Source organism: Xiphias gladius, chromosome 20 (assembly GCF_016859285.1).
Source record: "Xiphias gladius isolate SHS-SW01 ecotype Sanya breed wild chromosome 20, ASM1685928v1, whole genome shotgun sequence".
In the NCBI taxonomy this organism is placed as follows: domain Eukaryota; kingdom Metazoa; phylum Chordata; class Actinopteri; order Istiophoriformes; family Xiphiidae; genus Xiphias; species Xiphias gladius.
The window spans coordinates 22,394,916-22,420,100 of NC_053419.1; the positions used below are offsets into that span (position 1 = coordinate 22,394,916).

At 40.8% G+C, this 25,185-nt stretch overlaps 1 protein-coding gene and 1 long non-coding RNA gene across 12 annotated transcripts in view; one reads left to right on the top strand and one right to left on the bottom strand.

Moving 5' to 3' along the window:
• LOC120806379 overlaps positions 1 to 1,233 on the bottom strand; it is a 45,824-nt gene extending 44,591 nt beyond the window's left edge. The window contains exons 1-2 of one of the 3 annotated variants that reach the window (XR_005709691.1): positions 1,173 to 1,233; positions 293 to 578 (exon numbers count right to left, since the gene is read on the bottom strand). This is a non-coding gene — a long non-coding RNA (uncharacterized LOC120806379). Of the gene's footprint in view, positions 1 to 292; positions 1,099 to 1,172 lie in introns of those variants that run through there. The other 2 variants (XR_005709690.1, XR_005709689.1) reach the window with 2 other exon arrangements.
• LOC120806378 (kinesin-like protein KIF2A) lies at positions 296 to 24,957 on the top strand. Of its 9 annotated transcripts, none has more exons than XM_040157486.1 (22): positions 296 to 512; positions 1,189 to 1,256; positions 5,104 to 5,198; positions 5,584 to 5,703; positions 5,838 to 5,892; positions 7,123 to 7,242; positions 8,666 to 8,766; positions 9,583 to 9,678; positions 11,635 to 11,689; positions 11,818 to 11,980; positions 12,061 to 12,151; positions 12,231 to 12,294; positions 12,384 to 12,475; positions 14,207 to 14,349; positions 14,472 to 14,676; positions 15,397 to 15,507; positions 15,639 to 15,706; positions 18,459 to 18,548; positions 20,561 to 20,705; positions 21,083 to 21,184; positions 22,214 to 22,349; positions 23,748 to 24,957. In XM_040157486.1, the coding sequence occupies exons 2-22, from the start codon at positions 1,253 to 1,255 to the stop codon at positions 23,831 to 23,833; spliced, it is 2,142 nt and encodes a 713-aa protein (XP_040013420.1). In that variant the 5' UTR covers positions 296 to 512; positions 1,189 to 1,252; the 3' UTR covers positions 23,834 to 24,957. The 9 variants fall into 9 exon arrangements, with proteins under 9 accessions (XP_040013420.1, XP_040013423.1, XP_040013418.1 ...); XM_040157485.1 differs by lacking the exon at positions 296 to 512 and adding an exon at positions 742 to 785; XM_040157489.1 differs by lacking the exon at positions 1,189 to 1,256.
• The last annotated feature ends 228 nt before the right edge of the window (positions 24,958 to 25,185 follow it).

Here is a 25,185-nt window from a genome sequence, read left to right on the forward strand (position 1 = left end):
CAGAGTGAAAGTGTAAAGTAGCATTAAAATGGACATATTCGAGTAAAGCACAAGTACCTTCAAATAGTACAGCACTTGAGTTAATGGACTTAGTTTCCACTGCTGACTAAAAGAGCAACACAAACAGTCGACACAGAGATGTACAGACAACATAACCTCTACAGCAGGCAAAGCTCACAAACGCACACGTTTAAACTAAAACAAATCCTGCAGTTTTTGCACACAGTGGCCCTTGACATTCTCATCTGCAGAGAGCGTTACAACCACCAGTGAGCGTGTTGCTGTCACTCACCTGGATGAAGGTGATTCTGCGAGACCTGTGCACCGCGGAGTCCTCCCCGGCCTGCCCCGGGTCCGACTTCGCTGCTCGTTCATTCTCAATGTTAAGCACAACCGGTCCACTCAGCCTCCTCAAAGTTTCCATGCACTCTGGAGCTGAACGGGCAGTCACAGCCGTGACAGGGGTAACCGGTCGTAGAAGAGTGGAGAGGGCCTCACGCTCATCACCGAAGGTAGGAATTCACTGCGAGAGTAGCCGCCCTGACCTTTTTCAGCAATTAGACAGGCCCAGCGTACACCTGCTGGTCACGCAAACATCATGGGCGTGTTTGTTTTGGGTCACTTAGCCTACTCGCCGGGTGGTGCATGAAATCAGTGATTAATCAAAGTACATGCGACCTTTTTTAAAAAAAACAAAACAACTTTTAACCATCCAAACTCTGAAGTTAAAGTATACTGACGTTTGCGGGTAAAGGCGGGTGAGAGCTCGAAAATGGCGCAGGCTAGTATGTTCGAATAGATTCAAACTTTTTCGCCTTTTCAGAATGTTTTCTTATTTCCATCGAGAACTATGCCCCTTACAAATGATAGATAAAGTCACTTCGTCGCTTATGTGCTCATTTACTTACTTGAATATCAAGCTATTCAGGCTGCCATGACAAAACATCAAGTTTGAGACAGTTTAGTTTCAAACATATCTGGTACACCACCGCGACTTGTACATGTACATTCACGATTTTTTTTTTTTTTTTTTTTTAAAGCTAATTTATTCTCGTATTTACTTAACTTTTAACTTATCAAAATATTTTTTGCCTTTAATGTAATTTTTCTATTTTGTTTTTAACCCTTTCTTTAAAAATATTTGTGCTTTTATTTATTTATTTTAACGTTACCAACACTCCTGCACAGTGTTCCCCACCGCTCAGATTCCCGCCTCTGACTGGCTTCTCCACGGCAACGGCGGCTGAGGCTCATGGGTAATGTAGTACTTAGACCTGGCTGCTATGCCAAAATGACAAACAAAACGTGATTTCTCAGAAACTAAATTGAAATATTTAAAGTTGGTGGCCGTAACATAATCCTATAGGGTTGTTACATTATCAGGGTGAGTTCCAATTTTCTGTTAACCAACATTAAGGATACCGTTTGAAGAAAAAATTGAAACGGGAATAGAGAATGCAGATATGACTTGTTTTTACCCTGTAAACGATGTGACTTGAAATGTAGCAAACAACACTTGAGATAGAAAATACTTAAGTATAAGTAAAATTACAGATTTTTAATAATACTTAAAGAAGTCCACAAAAAAGTAACAGTAAACGTAATTTGTTATTTCCATCGTTAATAAGCAAATATTAGCATTTTCGAATGCTAAATTAAGATCATGAAAATGGTAAAAAATTATACCTGCCAACCATTAGCATTTTAGCATTGTCATTGTGAGTTTGTTAGCGTGCCGATGTTAGCATTTAGCTTAAAGCACCAGTAAGTAAGCATGGTTTCCGTTTTTTCATTTTAATACATTTTAGAAGTAAAATTATGCATTAATTCACAGGAGAAAAGCAAAACTTAGAGAAAAGTCTTAAAAAACATTTTGGTGCAGTGCAAGTATGTTCTTTTGTCTTTCCCTCTCCTGTTAATCTGCTTGCAACCTTCCAAATTTGCATGAAATTTGTGTCAATCCGCAGCTGAAAATAGTCCTCAACACATGCACTATTCCCCCCTGTTTGAGTAACATTTGCTAAGAACTAAAGTGTCCAGCTATTTTAGGAAATTACTAAGCATTTATTCCAAAAGAAACTATTTCTAACTTAAGTTTTACGTCCTCAGTAAGAGCCAAGAAATTATTGAGAGACAGACTAACACATTTTTGGATTTGGTCTTATTAGGGGATTTATAGACCATGACAAAAGTGTAAAATAACAGCAGCGGCCTTTCACTTTAAGTGTGCATGAACAGTTCTTCTGTGTTACAAAAGCTTTCTTGCAGCAAATCCTTTAGAATATGAAGGGATGACTGTTGTCTTTTTACTGCAGATAGTCTTTCATCTGGTATACTGTAGCTCCATCAGTGACAGACAACCAGAAACTAAGAGAGAACACATGAATATCTAACTATCTTACTTTATAAAATTATATAAATCACAAATATCAAGTAGGTATTTAGGGGCAAGCGTTTGTCCTTAGAAGTATATAGTGATGAATAATTTACTCTGCAGTTGAGATAATTGTTCTTTCGCTTCCTTTTTGCCTGGGAATTATCTATTTTTTTAAAAACACAAGTGCACTGGAATCAGAAACTATATGGCAATAAATTACATTAAAAGAGGAAAGTGACACAACAACCCAATCCATCCATACATCAGCTATATCCTCTTATACTTGAAGTTGGTGGGGGGCTGGAGCCAATCCCAGCTGACACTGGGTGAGAGGTAGGATATACCCTGGACAGGTCACCAGTCACAACCGCACAACGCACTCTGCAAACCAGATTCTGTATCATTCTCTGTGCTGGTCTGTGCTGCCATCCTGTGTTCAGTGAGAGGAACTTACAACCAATTGGCGCAGCTCTTTTTTGTATTCTGCTCTAAGTAACAAAATAAACATTTTGCACAACGCATTGATATTTACTTTATCTGTAGGCACAGTATATGACATCAAAATAGATTAAAATGTATTTAGCAGGAGCTCCAAATGGCCAGCTGTTATCTTCTGACCCGAAACATGCTGCTGCTGTGGGCTGAAGTTCATTGAGTTTTTATTGTGCCATACTGACTACATGTCTTTAAATTGAAGCACTTTAACTGTGAAGTGGAATTTGAAAAGAAGAAGCATTAGTTAAGGAAAAACTTCAAATAAATATTGTAAAATGCAATTATTTATTCATTATTTAAAGACCAAGATTTCATATAGGTCATTGTCTCATAAATGAATTATTGTAACCTTTGTACTTTGATATTTTTATTTTATTTTTTAATTAAAACTTAATTGATCAACAAACCTGACAACAATCTTTTATGAACAACTCTGATTGAAACATCTGTGTTTCTACCTTAGCTTGCTTTTAGACATTTAATTTGATTGACTGAAACTACATTCTCTGAAATGATCGCGCAGCTGAATCGGCACCTCTCTCAAACGGTTTCAACACAAACTGGACGTTTTAACCCTCACGGAGGAGGATTTGCTGTTGTATTGGACCGTGTTACTTTTAGCTAGGTGTTCCTAATAAACTGCCAACTGAGTGTTCAGTTAGATAGTTTATTCCAGTGGTTCTCAACGTTGGGCTTCGGCTCCTCCAAAGGGGTCACAGGATAAATCTGAGGGGTCGAGATAATAATTAATTGAAACGGAATTTTAAAAAAAGGCAAAACAATGTGTTTAATGCTTGTGTTAATTTTTTTAACCGTTCTCAAATCTTTGTCTTTGTCTTAAATGTAGTGGAGTAGACATATAAAGTAGCATAAAATAGAAAAAAATCGAGTACAATTCTGAGGTACTTGTACCTTACAAGTACCTCAGAATTGTACTGCAGTACTTGATTAAATGTTACCTTCCGCCACTGGATCAGAGTGAGTACTTTATCGATACATTTTCAATTAGTGGGTAAAATTTGACAGAAGATGCTTTTTAGTTCAAATTGTTCCGGGCGACATCAGCCGCGCATGCGCAGCGGCTCCCTCTCTTCTCCTTTGACTGACCGATAGTGACCTCAGTTTCTGCAGCAGCACTCAACTTGGGCTGGCACTGCACACACACTGACACGCGCACGCACACACGCACGCACGCACACACACACTCGCACACACAAAGACAAACTGCACAAAAAAACAAACACCACGGAGAGGGAGAGATGGCCGGGATTTTCGGGAAGATCTTCGTGGGCATTTACGTGGAGATAAAACGGAGCGACGGTACGTTCACACACACAGACACCGCTCTCCATCCGGCTGGTCCGGATGAGCGGAGCTAACGTTACCGCTCACCGCAGCGGGGTGTTTTCTGCTAGCTAGCGGGCTGCTACATCATCATCTCCGCAGCGTTTTCTTTGGGTTGTCGCGTTGAAAACCCGGCAAGTGAGGTGTTACAGGCTCAAAACCGGCAGAGATTGTGATTTTACTGCCATGCTGCTGTCGTCTGTCAGTCAATTTGACACACCCCGGCCGGCCGGCTACCAGGCGGGCGGGTCCGTCCACATGTGCGGCTGGCCGGCTGTGACTCGAGCCCAAAAAGACACCTTCCCTGCTGTGCCGTTGTCGGCTCTCTCCTCTCCGCTGCGTCGTGGCTCCAGCAGAGGATGAGATGCATGCGCCAGCCCGCACTGCATCATCCAGCAGTGGCCTGTGAATCATGGGCTGATGGATGGATGGCTGCATGGGGCCTCTCCCCTCTGACTGCATCTCATCTCACTGGCACAAAAAAAAAAGCCAATTTTTTAAAGCTCATTTTTCTGCTGCAAATGTGTGACTTTTAATGACCGACTGGCTGCCAAGAATCCAATTAACAGCCAGTAAATGCAGCTGTTGGAGTTGTGTGGCACACACAATGGGAATGACAGGAAAGTCTTATCATCTTCCCTCATGAGCCACACCCATTAGAATCTTATTTTAAATTGTGACTGGAGACAGGAGGTATTGACATCACTTTTTTTCTTGCATGCAAAAATTCGCAAATCATATTCTGAGTCAGAGACGATGTGTATCTGGTTCACGGCTCGTTGCATGTGCTTTAAGGCTCGGGCAGCGTACGGTGTATGTCCTATAGGTAGTGACGCTGAGAAGGCCAAGCATCTCTTTACATCCTCTCTCTGTAACTCCCGCTGCAGGACGAATACACCAGGCGATGGTCACATCTCTGCATGAGGACAATGAGAGTGTGACGGTGGAGTGGATCGAGAATGGGGACACCAAAGGGAAAGAGGTACAGCTGCACTATCTGCCACTAACTTGCAATACTATTTACAGGATTCCTTTTTCTCCCGTCGTTCTAATGAATTTCCTTTTTAGACAGTTCAGCGTGTCAGGATATTAACTTGTGTGGCACCAAAACACAGTTCAATTAACTCATGATGGCGAATAATTTAATTAGACCCGCCCCCTACACACAGCAACATCAACCCCAGCCTACATCCATCCCCAGCATACATAATGTCAACGAAAAAGGTAAAATCACACACATTAATAAGGAAGCATGTTGCTTGTCTGTAGATATCACAGTTCTGTTAGTGCTGCTACTCAGCAGTTAGTTCCTTCATACGTTCTTCATCTCTCTCTCTCTCTCTCTCTCTCTCTCATTTCTGCCTCAGATCGACCTGGAGAGCATCTTCGCTCTGAATCCAGATCTTGCTCCTGAGGAGGAGATACCACAGAGTCCTGAGGCTCCCCTTCCTCCCTCTAGTGTTGCCAAAACCAGCAAAGTCCCCAAGGTCTGCATCCTCACCAGCGGCTATCTGTTATCAATCCCTTTTCTCATACATGACATGTCCATAGATCGTTATTCATGATTTACTTTCAACTGTGCTTTGGTTTATTTTACTGTCTTTTTGTATGTTATTTTCAGACCAGACGGATTACAGCGATACCTAAGGCTGAGAATGCTCCACGGGAGAATAGAGGTATGTTTGATTTAAATGTGTAGGCACCTAGACACCCACTGACCCACAATCTGAATCTGAGGTAACTAACTCCACGTGTTGCTGTACCTCCCTACTGAAATACAGTGCTTTTAAAGCAACACACACAGTAGCTTCATAACTTTTAAGTGAGACATTCATACACCAACGTTATTTTCAGGCTTGTGCATATTTTAACTTGTTGTCAGACACCCCCATTTTTGTGCACGAGCCCGAAAGTAATGTACCCAGAATATAAAAAGGTCACTGTTCTAAAACCCTTTGGATTCCAGCCACAGCCCCGGTCTCCTTTGAAAGGAAACTCTTTAAATGTTACAACCAAAAAGTCAGATGGAGTCTAAGAGATACTGAACCAAAGTAACAGAGGAAAAAACATGGTAGAAATGCAAGTTGTCGTTTTTTCTTTTTTTTTCTTTTTTTTTTTTGCTTTGCCAATTTTTTGGCATAAAAAGGGGACATAACACTTTGGAGCCACAGCCACATGTCTGAACCAATTCTCTGTCAGCAGCATTTGCACTGATATGAGGATCATAAAATGCTTTTTACAGACGGAATCAGGTGACTTTGACAATGTAGAATTTGTCAAGGTTGTGTGAAGAGTCCAATACGGACCAAAACACACCTGAAGCAGCGGTACCAATGTCAAAGCGTCCCAAGGGCGGGAGGGTTTGTTTTAAAAAGTTAATTACACTGGTGTATATAGTTTATGGGATTGCGTTGTTTTAATGCATACACTTCCTCTCCTTTATCATGCTTTGTTAAACACGTAATAAAAGGTTCAGAATATTTTCATAGTCATTATTTTCATTATCATTGTTAACATTTTCTCGATTAATCATTTGGTCTGGAGGATGACAGCGATTTAAAAAATCGGACATTTCACTGTGTTTTGTTTTCTCCGACCAATTATCCATAACCCAAAGATATTCCCTCTTCTATTTTAGAGGCCTAAGAAAACCATAAAATATTCTATTCGAATCCTAAAGAATTACAGAATTACTCAGTTATCAAAATATGTCCCCATGAATTTTCTGTCGATCAACTACTCAGGTATTTGACTAATGGTTTCAGCTCTAAATAAAACCAAAACTATCTGCATAGATTGAAACCAGTCTGGGTAAGTGAAAAATAATTTGGTTGCTTTACAATTTGGGTGAACTGACCCTTTAACTTGCATAAATGAGTGATTATCTTGGACTTTGTGCTACTCAGCTGCAGCAGTGGGAACCACCCGGGCCCGTCCCAGCCAGCACAGCCAAGCTGCAGAGCCACCTCCGCCCGCCATCGCTCCGCAGCCTACACTCAGCCAGACCCTGATACAACAGCAGAACGGTAACGGACAGTCTGTCTATTTGGGTAATGCACAACAGAGGCAATTCAAGTCTACATGCATCAGTTTTGTATTCTCTGAGGTAGTGTCGAGGCCAAGTGTCTCTGCTGTTGTTTTCTGATTGGGGGGGCGGTATGTTGCCAAGGCCGGAGCCAGTGATGTCATGCCCCCACACAGCTGTGAGTGTGAGGCGCCTCAAAGGCTCTTTCACAGCTCCACACTGGCTTTGGCTTCTGGGATTCTACTCACACTGCAGCACTTGCCTTATTTTTCTGCCGTGGGTGTTGAAATTAGTATAAATGTAGGCTACTGTGGAAATAAAATCAGATATAAAACTCAAAGCATGACATTTGTAATCACATTAAAGGACAAGGATAAGGTTTTTATTTTCAGTTCCATTACAAAGACCAAAGCTCGTACTGTCTGTGTATCCAAAGCCTGATACATCTTATCTCATTCCTCTGAGATGACCAAAAACTATTAAAAAACAGGTGCGGAAGAGGCATTTAGATGCTTTACTTAAGTGAAAGTAGTAATACCACAGCGTAAAAATACTCTGTTACAAGTAAAAATACTGCATTCAAAACTTTCCCTTAAGAAAACGTATGTAAGTATTATCAGAAAATGTACTTAAAATATCAGGTATCATTAGTGATCTGTCATATTTTATAAAGGTATGATATAGTTTGTATGTAAAATCATAAAGGCGGTGCACACCCATAGTCCACCCACACTTACGTTGCCTTGATTGACATGTCCCTCGCCGCCATTTTGATGGTGTTGTACTTGCCGGGAGCAGCAACTCGCCAACTGTTCTTATCATTCTTATTAGTACACAGAGCTTGCTGAAATCACGTACTGCCTAACATGGCTCCACCAAACTTACACCTGACTAGAGGACTAAGAATGAGCCAGAATATTTGAAAACACCTGTGTGGGTGTGCGGAGCCTTTACTCAGAGACTATAGCCGTCAAATAAAAAGTACAATATTTCCCTCTGAAATGTTGTGGAGTGGAAGAGTAAAGTAGCATAAAATGGAAAAACGTGAGTACAGTACTTGAGTAAATGTACTTAGTTACTTTCCACCACTATTAAAAACATGCAGGGGTGTCACCAGTGAACACACAGACTGTAGTTTTTTTGACCCAATCCCGCACACACTGTCCTGCTGCTCCAAATACTGTCTAGAGCACCGAATGTGGATTAATCCGCTGCTGAAAATAGTCCCCACCAAATGCACTATTTCCTCCTGTTTGAGTAATGTTTACTAAAAACTACAGCGACCAGCTTCTTTAGGAAATTACTTATATACTTGATGTGGTGCTTTTAAAAATGAACTTTGTCAGCAGGACCGAACGAGCTTGGGCCTATGGAGACAGCTTGTTACTGTGATTATTCAGATTGTTCTGCTCCTTCCTTTCCAGCACGGAGGAAATCCAACTGTGTGAAGGAAGTGGAGAAACTACAGGAAAAACGAGAGAGGAGACGACTTCAGCAGCAAGAGCTCAGAGAGAAGAGAGCACAGGTGAGGAGGGAAGAAACACACACACACACGCACACACACACACACATCCAGTTGGCAGTTAATTAGGCACGCCTAGCTAAAGCTGACTAGAGAGGTGTGGATTTAACTGTATGGTCATCTCTAAAACAGTTTCAACAAAAACTGAACATTTTAACCTACATGAGGGGAAAATTCACTGCAGGACTGTTGTGTTAGACTGCATTAGTTTTAGCTTGGTGTTCCTAATAAACCGACAACTGAGTGTACAGTACACACACACACACACACACACACACACACACACACACACACACACACACACAGTAGAACCACAGTGTCTGAGTCTTACTGTTTATCGACTGATCTCAGTATATGATTCATCACAGCACTCGTGCAGATTTTGATTGAATAACCAGAATCTTAAAGAACATTTGACTTTATGATGAAGTAAAAACCAAGCAGCCCATTCTTTGAGGAATTTATTAACAATGAGCTGGAACCCTTCCTGAGGTATTTTAGTCCTCGACAGTTTTAAAAACATCGTTCAGTTCCTGCAGATTGTTTTGCCATGTGTTCATGCTGGAAACCTACTAATCCACTGGTATTGGTATTGGGTTTTTCTTAACCAGTAGAGCGAGTGGAAGTCGTTTCTCAGTTCTTGGCCCGTGCAGAACCAAGTATACTGCAAATGAAGAATATGGTTTTTCATTTGCTTCTGAATAAAAACATAAACCTTTTTCTGCTTCCCCTGTAAGTAAAAAACATACAAAATGCACAACTTACTATCTTTTTAGGAGAACATTTCATTTGACACTACCGTTTTCTGTTGCCCTGCAGGAGGTGGACGTCAATTTACCAAACTATGAAATCATGTGTATGATCAGAGACTTCAGAGCCAGTTTGGACTACAGGCCTTTAACCACTAATGATCTGGTAAGTCTGGCTGATAATTAAGTAGAGATGTGAGGATATCTGGGCTGCGGTCAAAAAGAAAAAAAAAAAAAGTCTCCTTTCCTAACCACTTTTCCTCGACCTCGATGGAAAACATTATGAGGTCAAGGAAATATATGAGGGGGAATTCATATGGACTTAGGAAAGGACAACCGCAGTGCACAGAGAATCCGACCTCACGCTAGACTCCGTAATTATGCGACAGCAGATGTTACTGACGTGGGTCTGCCATGGTGAAACTACAATGTTCTGAAGATGGACTACAAAAAGCGCATCTTAGATACTTCGCCACGTGCGTTCGTACCCCGTTTAAATCAGGCTATATGAACATGGACAACCCGGTGAAAAATATCACTTCACTACCGACACTGGAACTGAAATAAAAAAGGAATGTAGGCTACCGGTCACAGAAGTGAAACAAAACGGTTGTCACATTGAGAACAGCTGTTCAAGCTCACCCTCCTGTCCACTCACATTTATCAACATGAATCCCAATTGGTATGATCGTATGAAAAATAATTGTTAAAATAATTCAAGAGAGACATAACACATTAGGACTACAGATCTACTTCTGTACATATCATTCTTAAGTTTCAAACATGTTGAATTAAAAACATCATCTGGCTAAAAAGGTTTCATATCCCTGTTTCTTGTAACAAAGACAGAGGGACCGAACCAGTCTTTTTACTTTAATACTTTAACTACATTTTGCTGCTAATACTTATGTACTTTTACTTAAGTATCATTTTCCATGCAGGACTTTTACTTGTGATGGAGTATATTTACATTGCTGCTTCTTTTACTTAAGTAAAGGATCTGAATACTTCTCCAACCCCTGATATATATCTTTATCATCTATGACTGAAGTACAATTAATTGATGATATTCCTGAAGGCTGGAAAATACAAAAACGCTCAAAATGATGATATATATATATATATCTAATGCAAACCGGGCACAGGTTACACTACAACCTTAACTTAACTTTGATAATTTTACAACAGCAGCCTAACGTTAATAGTTCACCTGTGGGTGTAACATTGTTGAAAGTTAATGAGTAACCTTACTTACATGATTATCTGCATCCCTTGTCTGTCATGATCGTTTGTTTTCGCGAACGCCCCGAATGCTGCTGCCGCTAGGAATATTGTGGGGCGGCATTGTCTCCCGTCCTTTTGTAAAGGGTGGTCCAGTGTACCCTATGCTAAAGGAGATAAGAAAGAAGGCATTGATGCACCTTCCCTTAGGATTTAGAGAATCCCACCAGCTCTTATCATGGCTGCCACTTAGATACTTCCAGGTCATTTCACTCCGTTAGGAACCTTACTAAGCAAAAAAAGACTTTTCGACTGCAGCTGCCGTTCTGGTTCTTCTCCTCCAGGTGTCCCATTGTTACGCGTCAGAGGAGCGGTGGCTTAAACCTCCATGAGATTTCATTAGAAATAACTCTCGGGTATTTAGCCATTTAGTTGTGGAGCCAAACATTCTTGAAACCCACATAACCTTATGTTAAATTTTGGATGAGACCCCAAAGTTTCCAAATATATCAAATAGGTCATATTGAATTTTGGGGAAATGTGTATAAAATGACGCACAAGACATTTAGAGTATTTCCATGTGATGGAAGCATGCAGCCATAAAAAAACATGTTGGGTTTGAATATTTCACTCAGTGTAAACCTCATACAGTTTCAATGAAGAGCTGAAACAAGCTGATACAGAATATATGTGAAACTGTAAGTGTCGAATAGACAAATTTTTCCAACCTCAAAGCTACTTGCGGGGAAATAAAAGGGGAGAAGATGCGATGTTGAGGGGTTAAATGTCTAAAAACAGAAGCTCTTTCCGCTGTCTGCAGCATCATATGAAGTACATAACCGACCCGCGTGTCCTGAGAAATGACTCCAAAATAATTCATCTCTGCCTTTTGATGTTTCAGATTGAGGAGCACAGGATATGTGTATGTGTACGCGCACGTCCCCTCAATAAAAAAGGTAAGAATAGCTTTGTACTGTAGGTGTGTTCAGACAGAGAGCTGCTCTGTCTGAACACACAGTATTAGGTACTGCTGTTTTCTCTGTAGCATACGATTATTAAAGTATCTTTGCCAATGTCTCTTCAGAGTTGTCAGTGAAAGATCTGGATGTGATCACCATTCCCAGTAAGGACGTGGTAATGGTCCATGAGCCCAAGCAGAAAGTCGACCTGACCCGCTACCTGGAGAACCAAACTTTCCGATTCGACTACGCCTTTGATGAGAACTCCACCAATGAAATGGTTTACAGGTAATGTGTTTTTTCTGCACTCCCGCACTCTGAGCAGAAAAATCAGGTCGCTAAAGAAAACGTTCGTCCTCTGCTCGCAGGTTCACTGCTCAGCCGCTGGTGGAGACCATTTTTGAGAGGGGAATGGCGACGTGCTTCGCATATGGACAAACTGGAAGTGGAAAAACACATGTGAGTGCTTTGATTTTAACATGAGAGGAGTTTGTGTTTTTAGTGCTCTTTTCCTGTTGTAACTCGAATCTCCTTTCAGACGATGGGAGGTGACTTTTCAGGAAAGAACCAGGACTGCTCTAAAGGGATCTATGCACTGTCTGGTTAGTTTCCCCTTTACCTCCATCTTCACTGCTGGTTACGGCATTTGACTCAAGAGATTTCGAGCGTCTGTTTTTCTCTCCCTGTTTAGCCAGAGATGTTTTTCTCATGTCAAAGAAGCCAAATTACAAGAAGTTGGATCTGCAAATCTTTGCCACATTTTTTGAGATTTACAGCGGGAAGGCAAGTGTCTTTTAATATGATTAGTAATTCATTTAATTGAGGGGATTGAGTTTGTGTTGCCCTAGTAGTTAACATTTAACCTAAACCCCCAGTATTTGTCATTTATAAGCAGTATATAAACATATAATAAATAGTTTGTAACACATTATAATGTAGTTATATGCAGATATAAAGACATTATGTGTTTATTGACATATGCAATATCTTCAATAATTAACCTTCTCCTAAGACAACGTTACATGTTATATAATTACAAGTGTTGTTTTTTTATTGTCATTCACTACCTTTTTGTGTAACTGCACTAAACACCTGTTAATGAGAGAAGACTGCGGCCAGACTGTAGGACACTGCTCTGGGGGCTGACACTTGCTGTCAGCCTGCTGGCTGCCACATATTTTGTTAGTCTGGTTATGTATTGACCAGGTTGATTATGATAATAAACAATGATCTTCACCCTGATATTAAAGTAAAGTAATACATGTCCCTAGGCAGGCAGTTCAGGCATTTTCATAACCGGGATTCGGCGATATATCCAGATGTTTGCTCCTGCAAACATGTAACTGCTGTTAAAAATGGACCATAAAATCACTGACCGCCACAGTGTTGTTACCTGCTGAGCCATGAAATACAATAAAACAAAGGTCAGTTTCAGTAAATTATATGACAACGAGCAGTAGCGGTTTCAGTGACATTTAGCAGGTGAACCACCTCTCCAAAGTGCTGCTGTGGGTTTAAAACTTAAGTGTTTTGTTCATGCTGAGATTAATGAACATCTGTCCAGACCGTACTGATACAAAAAGACATCCTCTCTCTATGGATATTATAGACGTGACTGTAGGACACTATGGAAAAAAACAATAGGAAACAAGCATGTTATATTATCTTGATGCAGAGCTATTCAACTGTAAAACATATCTGCATTGCTTTGCTAATTTGGATGCAGGACTGAAGTGTGCACTGTTAGTTGTATAATGATGGAAACAATAGAATTCAATTAAATATTGGATCATAAACACGATCAGGACATCCAACAAGCAAAGTCTCATATTAATAATACCTGCAGCTCAGTACAAAAATGACATGGACTGTTAAATGTGGAGTCATGTGAGTCTCTCCTGCACAGATGAACAGCAACCTGGATAATGTTAGAATCATACAGAGATACTAATAATCAGGTTAATCAGGTTCTATATCACGTCCTGAACACGATTAAAACTAGTATAAGTCCCAGCAGTGACTAGCGTGCACGCATAGATACTATTTGACAGATGATGTTGATGACATGACAGAACAGAAGTTGAGCCGAATATAGTTGCATTTAAAATAATACAATCTTATAAATTATCATAGTTGTCATAAAATCAGTCAATCCCCTCAGAGGCGCCAGTGGACGTCTTGTCCAGAGCACCAGAATGTCCACGAACGGCTCCGTACACCAGCATCCAGAAACGGATGCTTCACAGGAGGAATTAAAGTTGTTGACATTTACAGCACGAATCACCTCAAAAGACTTTATATTTTCTTTATAGTGGTTTATAACAACCTATACTACTTTATAGTGTGTTTTAAACCATTTATTAAATGTTTATATACTGCTAAATAAAGTGTTACCCAAGTGGGTAACAAATATTTTCTCAAATTTTCATAAAGTTAGGTGCGTTTTTTTTCCTGTTGCGGCACAGTAAATGATGCGAGTTGGAACAGCATGTAAATCTGTGCCTGCATTTGAAGGTGTTTGACCTACTAAACCGCAAAGCCAAGTTACGGGTCCTGGAGGACGGGAAGCAGCAGGTGCAGGTGGTGGGCCTGCAGGAGAGGGAAGTCAAGTGCACTGAGGACGTCCTCAAACTCATCGAAGTGGGAAACAGCTGCAGGTGAACAAGGGAGACGATCAGAAACAAGAGCAGTCGTTTTAGAGCAGCTGAATGAATGTTTGAAAACTTTGAACTGACCCTCAAAAAATAAGCTTTGCGCTGTTTCCCTGCGTCTCCCTCAGGACTTCTGGCCAGACCTCGGCGAACGCTCACTCCTCTCGGAGCCACGCTGTGTTTCAGATCATTCTGCGTCGACGGGGAAAGATGCATGGAAAGTTTTCCCTTATTGACCTTGCGGGGAATGAGAGAGGAGCAGACACATCCAGCGCTGACCGTCAGACTCGCCTCGAGGGAGCCGAGATCAACAAGAGCCTGCTGGCACTCAAGGTCTTCTCCTCAGTACTTAACGTATCCTGTGAATCAGTGTCTTTACTGCAGAGGTTGAACTGTGTTTTTTTTTCATACTGCCTGGAAGCAGCTCTGGATGCTGCGTTGAACACATTTCAACTGCAGTCAGCAAGGATTTTTGGGTTGTGGAATGTGGAGGTTATTCAGTCTCAGAACGCTAGTGTGAAAGTGGTTTTGAAACAGGTTTTGGAAAAAGCATTGCCAATTTAATGTCCATCCTTGAAAGTATGGATATGAAATCAGATTAAATAGACCATTTAATAAAAATCTGAAAAACATAACGGCTTACTTACTGTAAACGTGGAACATTGTCCTGGAAGTACAGGCAGTGTCCACCCAAGAGCTCAGACAGACTGCAACTAATGATGTCTGTCGTTAAATAAACTGATTACTGTATAAAGTGTCGAGAAATGGTGAAAAATACTCATTGAAATTTTCCAACGCCCAAGGTGACATCTTCAAGCTGCTGGTTTTGTCCAACCAACAGTTAAAACAGAAAGATTTTTAATTTAATATGATATAAAACAGACAAAAACAACAAATCCTCACATTTGAGAAGCCGGAACCAGTGGATATTTGCAATTTTTCTTGATAAATTATTTATACAATTAAGAAAAAACTTGCCAACAAAGTGTTTCAGCCTGTGCCTTTATAGAAATCATTACTCGGCCACTGATGATGTTCCATGTCTCTGTGCAGGAGTGTATTCGAGCCCTGGGCCGAAACAAGCCCCACACTCCTTTTAGAGCCAGCAAGTTAACCCAAGTGCTGAGGGACTCCTTCATAGGAGAAAACTCCAGAACGTGCATGGTGAGAAAACAGCGCCACCACATGTATAATTATACCTTGTGTGGGCACAAGCACCATTGAAAATATGATAACATTTAACAGTTTTGGATGACGTCTTGATAAATATGGATCTAATGTTTTTCCCTGTATAGATTGCGACCATCTCTCCTGGAATGGCTTCTTGTGAAAACACCCTGAACACGCTGAGATATGCCAACAGGTAAAACAGATTCTTCTGAACATGAGGAATCTCACTTAACCATTTTTGGCCTATAAACACGAAAGTCCGTGACTGACTGAGTGAGTGATAAAGTTACACCAATGGTCAGCTGAATGCCATGTGACTGTGTGCTGACGCTGACCATTGGTTGGCGGCCAGGTGTTGGAGGGCTTTCCACTAGCCATTGCTCTTTCAAAATGAATTGGCGCAAACAGTTTCTCTTACATCATCAGGGGGGTGTTTATGGGCAGCGCTGCCAATTTAGTGCCTTTGTTGCTAGATTTAGCGACTTTTCAGGCCCCTTTAGCAACTTTTCTTCACAAAAGCACCCAGCAACAAATCTAATCTGACTTCTCGGATAAAGCTTAGCTACTTTCCATTGAAGAGAGTCGCCAGTGTTGCCCCGCGAGCACGAGGTCGGGCTATCTCTCCGCAGATACACCCCTATATGCGCCTCATTCAACAGACCACACAGCAGCTGCATAGATATGAATGAGCTTCTAACTTTCTCTCTGAATGATAATTTTACATGTACATATATCTGAAATCACGACACAGCCGTTGTCTTTAACTTGTGTGTCTGGTGATTTTGCCAGAAGGTGTTTCGATTATCAAAACAGGATTTTAGCGGCAGAGCAGCAGCAGCTTGGAAATGGCTTGGAACTGACTGCTGGTTTACATGTCGTCTTAATGGGCCACGTTTCAGTTACTATTTCATACTTGTTCCGTTGTCTGACAACAGAAACAGAAAAACATGTAAATGAGAAGAGCTTTGTTGGGAATTCGGCTGCATTAATATACTGTATATGTGAGCACAGAGAGTAGGAGAGAAGCAGACAGATAAAGGGCTGGTCCAGCCACATACTAGGTTTCCACTATATAAAGGTTAATGTAAAAATCCCCTGAAAAGTTGCAATTTGAATTTCAGAGGTGTTTTTTAATCTTGTAAATCAAGAACATTAAAAAAGCTTTCAAAGTAATTTTAGTTATTCAGAATCTGTGACTGTACAGGATATTGGTATTTATTTCAAATGAACTTATTTAAGTTATTACATACATTTATTTACCTACAGTCTCTGTCAACTATTTCCACATGTGGAAATGAGCCCTATTGTTAAGAGACATGAGAAATCTGTATTTCTTCAAATGGACATTAATTTCTTAGATGAGATTTTTGAGAATTCTGCTTTAATACAGAAATTTTAAATTCTGTTTTCACATTGAATTCATAGCATTTCCTTTAGTCCCCAGCAGCACAAGAGTGACAGTGACAGCTGACTGTGCACATGCTTTATTTAGACTGTTTAGAGTGCCCCCCTTTTCACTTCACTTTCATCATCAAAGTTATATTCATTCTAGTAAATCAACCAGAGTTTTGTCCTCGGCTTTAAGGATCACTGTAAAACTAAGGATGTGTTTTGAGGTACTAAGACACAAAATGTGATCGAGAAAGTCAAGTTGGAGCAACTGATCCATGAATTTAAAGGCTTGCAAGAGGCCAAAAGCTGCACAGAGGTTTATAATACTATGAGACAAGACTTTACAACTCTGGAAAGTTATCGTGGTGGCAACTATTTTATCTTTAGTCACAACGATGGCAAAGTAAAAACAGTAGAAATACTCCACTGACGTTACAAAGTAAACTAGCAGGATTGTGCGCCTCTTCGTATTGGTCAAAGCAGGGTCTCGCCATATGACGTCGCAGAGGGATAAAGTTGGTCTGAATGCAGGCTTAGGGCCGTTGTTATACTTCTGCATAGGATCGACGCAGAGCCTTCGCCAAAGCCTACGCAAGTGGCCATCGTAGAGCTGTGATTTGTGGGCAAAACTGTCAATATTTAAACCAGTATAACTCAATTTTGCTTTTGTTTTGTTTCGTTTTTTTGGTAAAGCGCTCTACCGTATTATCACAGTCGTTTGGTGCTGAGCAGGTAGTGGGTTTACTAGAGGTTTTTCACTGAAAACAGCTGTCTGGTGCTGGTGGAAAAGAGTCCGGTTGGAGCGCTCAACATGTAGCATAAAGGTGCAGGCAGTAAAACCAAAACAACGAGCTGAAAGACGCTAAAACGCCTCATAGAGCTAGAGTTGGGGGATTATTCTCTGTGGGTTTGTAGTGAGGAAAAACAACTTTGAATTTTCATATTGTCATTTGATCCATTTTAAGTACAAAAATATTTGATTAATGCAGCTTTAATTTGTTTTAAATGAAAAATAACAAAAAGGCACGTGAACTGCTTGCATTGTTTTTTGGGAGTAGACTTACATCAATAAGTCTTAAATTGGCCAGTTTTTAACTAAGTACATAACTAAGTACATTTACTCAAATACTGTACTCTAGTATAATTTGGACGTACTTGTATTTAAATTACAGTATTTCCATGTTATAATATACTTTTATTTCACTACAATTCAGAGGCAAAAATTTTACTTTCATAAGACTTTATTTATCCGCCTGGGGGAAATTCACAAGCCGCCCAGCAGAATATGAAGTAATTAAAATTAGCCTTAAAATGAACATAATGCAATAATACAAAATAAGCGCCATTTTCCATAATGGGTACTTTTATTTTTATTACTTTAAGTATCTTTTGATGCTTTGAAAACAGGAATTCCACGTGTAACAGAGTATTTCTACACTGGGGTATTGCTACTGTTACTTGAGTAAAAGATTTGATTAATTCTTTCAGCCCTGTCCTCTCGTGTCTCTTCTGCTTGGTAATGTGTTTGTTTCTTTCTCCCACCATGTTTCCAGGGTAAAGGAGTTTGGGATAAGTCCCTCAGACATTCCCTTCTCCCAGAGCGGAGGTGGAGGGGGTCGCTCTGAGCTCTCCCCTACTTATGAGTACGATCACTTTACGTCATCTCCCATCGCGTCTCTCCACAGTGGCCTTTACAACAAGTTACCACCGTGTTGGCATCATGATATCATCCACATTACCCATTAATAACAACTTTTTGTTGCTTCATGTCTACTCAGAAGTTACCAGGTCATTTAAGTCATAAAAAGTATATTTGAGATCAAGGATAATATTCTGATATTCTGTATTTTTGACAAATCTCATGAAAAGACCCAAACCAACAATGAACATATCCAGATAATAACTGTTGTGTGTGTATCCAAAGCCTGATATATGTTATCCTCTGAGCCATAGAGCCACTATTAACTATTTACTATTAGAGCACATCAGTGAGTCACACTGTTGCACTGGGTGACATGTTCCTTCATCACCATGAACACACACACTGTAGTCTATTCTGACTCAGCCCCCACACACACACACACACACACACAGACACACACACTGTCCTGCTGCACCAGATACTCACCAGAGCACCAAATGTGGATTAATCCGCCGCTGAAAATAGCTCCTCAACGAATGCATTATTTCCTTCCGTTTGAGTAAAGATTGCTATAAACTACAGCTCCGAGCTGTTTTAGGAAATTACTGAGTCTTTTTTTAAAAAAGAAACCATATAATTGTGACCTGTCTGTAAAGATCTACGTCTCCAGTAGGAGCCAATGGGCTTGGAGCTGAGAGCAACAGACAGGGGAGAGAAGTCAAAGTTGAGAGACGAACTAGCACATTGTTGGTTTTGGTCTTTTCATAAGATTTGTTGACAATAAGTAAAATATAGAATATTAATTGCCTCATTCTTTTACTGAAGGCTGTATTTTAATTCCCCCTTCCATTCAAAATAAGCGTTTTTTTTTATTGTTTGATGTTTGATTTTCACTGGGCAGAATTATGCATGTGCACAGTTTGACACCAATATATAATCCCCTTGTATCCGTATCTGATCTGTATCTGGGTGCATGGGGAAAAAAACAAGTTAATGCAGGTGTAAATGCATGCAGAACACATTGGGATCAGATCAACAGGGTGCAAAAGCAATCCTTAAAGCTTCAGAAAAAAAAAAAAGAATCCCTCCGCACGTTCAAAGGTCCCCTAACTCGACCTTTTTCTCCTGCCTTTAGCTTTGCCCGGCAGTGCTGCTCTTGAACTGGGACAGGCCAAGTCCGCCAGTCTTCCCTTTCAACTTGTTTGCATACTGATATCCGGTCACAACGCGGACACAATGGAGACAACCAGAATATGTGTCAACATAAAGACCCATGGACCTGCTGTCTTTATCCAGATAATGTCCAGATACAGATGACGTGTTAATACTACGTGTAGATGGGTCCAAGAATGCTTTTCACGCTTTCATCTGCTGAAGGGTGACAACTCTCTGTGGGTTCGTCATTAAGTGCAACAACTTTCAATTTTTCATATCGTCATTTGATCCATTTTTAATATAAAAATTTGGATTAATGCAGCCTGTAACGCAGTATTTTTTTCTGTGTGGTGAAACATGTCTGGAGGGGATCTTTAATGATGGCAGCTGAAGGCTACCAAACTCATGACTGGGACCACCACAATATGATCGTTGTGTCATAGTAAGGGTGTGTCTCACCCATGATGATGCACTTTTGGACCAAGTTGTCGCGTCTCTTAATCCCAGTGTTAGTAGAACGGATAGCTTCTGCTTTTTCTCATACTTTTTTGTTTAGTTTGCGTTAATAGTTTTATCCGCCATTCATTATTTGTTTTTATTTTTTCCAGGCTTCACTGCCCTAAAAATCTGCATGGAGTCTGTTTCTTCATCAACACGCCGATGCTCCAAATGTTTCTCACTCATAACACAGCATTCGTAAATACTTCTTCCCCTGGCATGCCGAGCGGTTTCACCCTCCACATGTCTGTGTTTACAAATTTGCATGCAGCTACGTACCTTAGGCGCTCATCAGATTCTTTGGCAAGTAGCTAGTTAGCAGAACCGCTGTTTTAACCAGAATCACCGATGTGTCGTCAGGGTGAAAGAGCTCACAGTGGACCCCTCGGCAGCGATGGACAGCCGTCAGGGAGGACACGTCAACCAGCTGGAGGTGCTGGAGGCTCAGTGGGGAGTCGGGAGCTCTCCGCAGAGAGACGACCTGAAGCTGCTCTGTGAACAGAACGTAAGACACGCACAGATTCACTCAGGCGGATGTTGGCTTAGGAGGAGACGTTACACACCAGTAAACTACAGGTTGGATTGTCCTGACGGTGGACTGTGCTGCAGGAGGCTGTTCAATCCTCATTATTAAATACTGCTGAGAAGTACTGAAAACTGTGGTATAACATTAAATAATTCTGGGCCATATCATCCACCCAGCATGAGTATCCTCCGAACCTGTAGTGTTTTTAGTACAAACTTCTCTGTTTGTGTTCCCACAGACAGGAATATTAACACAGATGGGGAATTTGGTACCAAAAGACGAACCGCAGTCCCTCAGGTCACAGTGTCGCTGGTGTTAAACAGACGTGATCGTGTTTTTGTTTTTTTTTTTTGTAGGAGGAAGAGGTTTCCCCGCAGCTCTTCACTTTCCATGAAGCCGTCTCTCAGCTGGTGGAGATGGAGGAGCAGGTTCTGGAGGATCACAGGGCTGTATTCCAGGTACAGTAGAGCCTCCAGGAGTCAGAGGGTCTCCAGAAAGCTAAATAACTATACTCGAAATATCTCCAAATACTGAGCTACAGTTCAGCTTAGGGATGTCGAATCGCTGTCTGCCCAGCTACTGACGCGAGACGACCGATCCTCATTAAATACTCTGATATTGTCTGCTCTGCTCTGCTCATTTACTGCGGTTAAGCTTCTGCTCTTACTCATCACTTCCTGCATGTGCTTCACTGTAAATGCATTTTAATATGAAGACAGCGGCGATGATGCCTTTTGCAGTTCTCAGACGTTGCCAAAAAGTAGTAAATTTTCTGCACTTTTTCTCGGGAAGTTGTTTTGAAACACTGAAAAAATTCAAAAACCATTTGCGAGCGCTCAACGGTTTGTAGAAAATTTGTGACGGTGGTTTGCGTCTTTGACGTTCGACGTTATCACGTGTTTGATGAGGCTTGATGAAGTAGAGCAGCTCAGCCAACAAGGACTGACTATGTCTTATTAACTATGAACGTTTAGCAAACGATTATTAATAGTGAAAAAGATAATTGATCAAGAAAAGAGAGAAGGAAACTCTAGTCCGTTTAAAACTGTAGCTCTGCATCTCATACATTATCAGATTAACATACGACAGATATCTTAAAAAAGGGGGGGGGGGGGGGGATTATGGATTTCCCGTGGGAACAGAATTTATCTGAGGATCCTCTTAATCCAAATAAAATGTTTTAATTTTTTTTTTTGTTACAGCCTGATGTTTAGGTTTTAGAATCAGTGTCGGGAGAGGAAAAGTCAGATCTCTGTGCATCTTTACCTCGGCTCTATGAAAACCTGACCCACCGTCAGTGATCCATATCTGCTTGTTTTCCATGTTCAGGATGCTTTTCAACGTGTTATCAGCACAGGAATTTTAGTGATCGCGGTTTTACTGAAGGCAGATGTTCATTCCCGTTCTCTTCATCAGTCTGGTGTCTTCAGTTTTAAAGTTGAAACCGCGCAGAAGGTGCTGACCTCTGCAGCGTGTCCCTTTTACAGGAGTCGATCCGCTGGCTGGAAGATGAGAAGGTGCTTTTGGAAATGACAGAGGAGGTGGACTACGACGTCGAGTCCTATGCAACTCAACTGGAACAAATCCTGGACCAGAAAATTGACATTCTCACTGAGCTGAGAGGTAAAGTCATTTGTCCGATCACCAGATCTTAAGCCCCTTTTAGACACGTTACCCCTTTACGTTAATCAGATCTCTGATCCCGGTCTCATGTCTGAATGAGTGGCGTGGTCGCTTTTACGTGAAAGTTACAGAAAGAGCTAACTGTCGTATCACGTTTAACATCGACATACACGACTTACCGCCCTCAAAGATCATTTTAATACATTTATTATCTCTGTACGCACAAAAAAGATAAAACCAGTTAAATAAGCAGTTCACTGGTTAAATAGTTGAGCAGGTTCTTCTCAGATTAGATCAGGCTATAAAACAATTTTTCCCCCTGTGGGGCAGAGGAGGTTAAAAGAAAGTTTGTACAACCACAGCAGTCTCTCCCTGTGGTTTCGGTGTTCATTCATGCAGCTACAGGAAAAACACTTTACATTCAGTGACCAGGAATTAAACATAACATCCTGTCATTCAGTGCTTGTTCACTGTCGGATATTTTTTTTTAAAACCAGCAGCAGAATTTCGCTCTGGAATGAAAAGCTGAAGCCATGACGTCCCGTCCAGGCGAGCCTCTGTAACTCCGTACAGTCTCTCAGCATTTCTTTTATTGGTCTTTCTGAACACATGAAGCGTGTTCCTAGAGTTCACTCTCTATCTCCAGAAAGTGAAACTTGTGGAAGTGCACCTCATGGTAACTTGGTTTCGTCCATATCCATAAAACTCACCAACACTCTCCTGAAAAGTCTTAGCTTTTTAGTTAAGATCTCTCCGGTCAAAGACACAACTAACTCACCTCTTCTGTGGAGCTGTGACGTTTTAGCCTGCGGATGTCTGGCGTTTGGAGGAAATGGTGTTCGCTAAGAAACATAAACACTGAATAAACAACAATGTCAGATCGCTTTTCTTAAAAAAAAGAAAAAAGCTACCATCCTTATTTAAACATGTGAAGCGAGCCAGACGACCTGCTGTTGAGAAAGGTCCTGATCCCAGACTGGATTTTTATTTATTAGCGTGTTTACAAATGTCAATGGGATTTTAAATGAGCTTTTTTTACTTTTGGAACAGAACCTAGAAGTTCTGGTTTCACTTCAGCTCTCTACAACATTAAATGAAATAAAAATAAAAAAAAACCTGATGTGAAAAAGTAGTAGAGGGCATCCTTTGCACTGGATGGTGTTTGATGAAGGCTTCAACTGCAAAATAGGTTTAAACGTCCATCAGTGATGCAGCGTGATGCCTGCTCTCTCGCTCGCCAGATGGCAAATATCGCACAAACACCGTGGCTCTTTCGTCAGGGTCCTGAATAAAAGCATAAGAAACGTTAAAAGGTTCCCCGTGTCCTCAGTCTACCAGGCAGGTGAAGCCAGCGGTGTTTTGTATTTCATGGTGCTTTGATATTCTCTTTTCTTCCAGATAAAGTCAAGTCTTTCCGTTGTACGCTCCAGGAAGAGGAGCAAGCAAGCAAACAAATAACCCCCAAGAGGCCTCGTGCACTATAGACGCCCATAAAGTACACTGTAATATTGTAATATGGCCATGGCCCTGAGAGAGGTGAGGGCCTGTCTTTGAGGAGCTCAGCTGTGATTTTATGACTTACTGTCTCCGTGTGTTTGGTTTTTTCCCCTCAAACTCTCTGCTGTACAGGCCGCCGTCGCTTCCCACCATCCATCCGTCCATCTGTAAAACCACAGAGCAGTCTGTCCTTGCTCTCCATCCTCCTGTGAAGTGTATTTACGAGCTTTCTGTATGTGTGATAAGTCACATGTGCTTAAATTAAACAAAAGAAAAGGCGAATAATGATTTGTTTTAAAAGAATTTTTATAGAGTCAATCATAGCTTATCCTCACCATGGCCAATTTTATAAACAGCTGTTGCCATTTTGTGCAATATTTGGAGGATTCTCTCCTCGTCTGTTCGTCCCCTTGTTTCAGCCCAGGGGTGAACAGGGCATGTTGAGTTTGTGTGTAAAACGAGCCACTGTGTGTTTGTGTTGATACTGTATGTAATATAGGTTTGAGTGAGAGAAAGCATAAGACACAAAACTAGCCTGACGTTACATTTATTGACCTCATGAGGGCGCTATAATCAAAGACAAAGCAGTTGATCTCAGAGTGTTGCAGAAGACATTTACAGAAACAGTGTTTTTTCATTTGCCGTAATAAAGAAATGCTACTTCTTGTTACTGTACCTGTTTTCATTTGTTCTGTTTAAAACTTGATTTTAAAAATGTTTTAATTATGATGGAAGCCTTGAGCTGTGTGCGCAGTTGCTGTGACTGCAGACAGACTTGGGGCGACACTTCTGCTCTTCCAGTTTAGCATTTACTAGCAGTATACAAACATGTAATAAATAGTTTATAACACATTCAGTGTTTATGAATGAACAGCACTTGTCCGCAATTAGAACTTGTCTTATGAAGACGTAGTTTATATTATTTCAACTGTTTCACCATGTTGTCATTCATTATCTGTTTATAAGGGAGCTGCCACTTATGGGAGTCGTCAGCAGATACATTAAGAAACACTTTGATCTGATTACAACCACATTATAGTGCATTTATTAAAAGTTGATGTACTGCTTATGAATGCTAAATGGGGGGACTTGAAGTAGACTTTGCATAAATTTCACGTTGAGTTCATACATTTAGATTATAAATTGATGAATTTAGTATTTTTTTTAAACATTTGTTGGAACTTGACTTGTGAGTGTTAAATGATTTGCAGAAAATCTGTGACAGTCGTTTGTGTCTTTGACTAAAGACTTACGGGATAAAACTGGTGTTTTTCCACAATTTTCTTATTATGAACAAATCTCATGGAAAAAAAAGACCTAAACCAACAATGTGTTGATC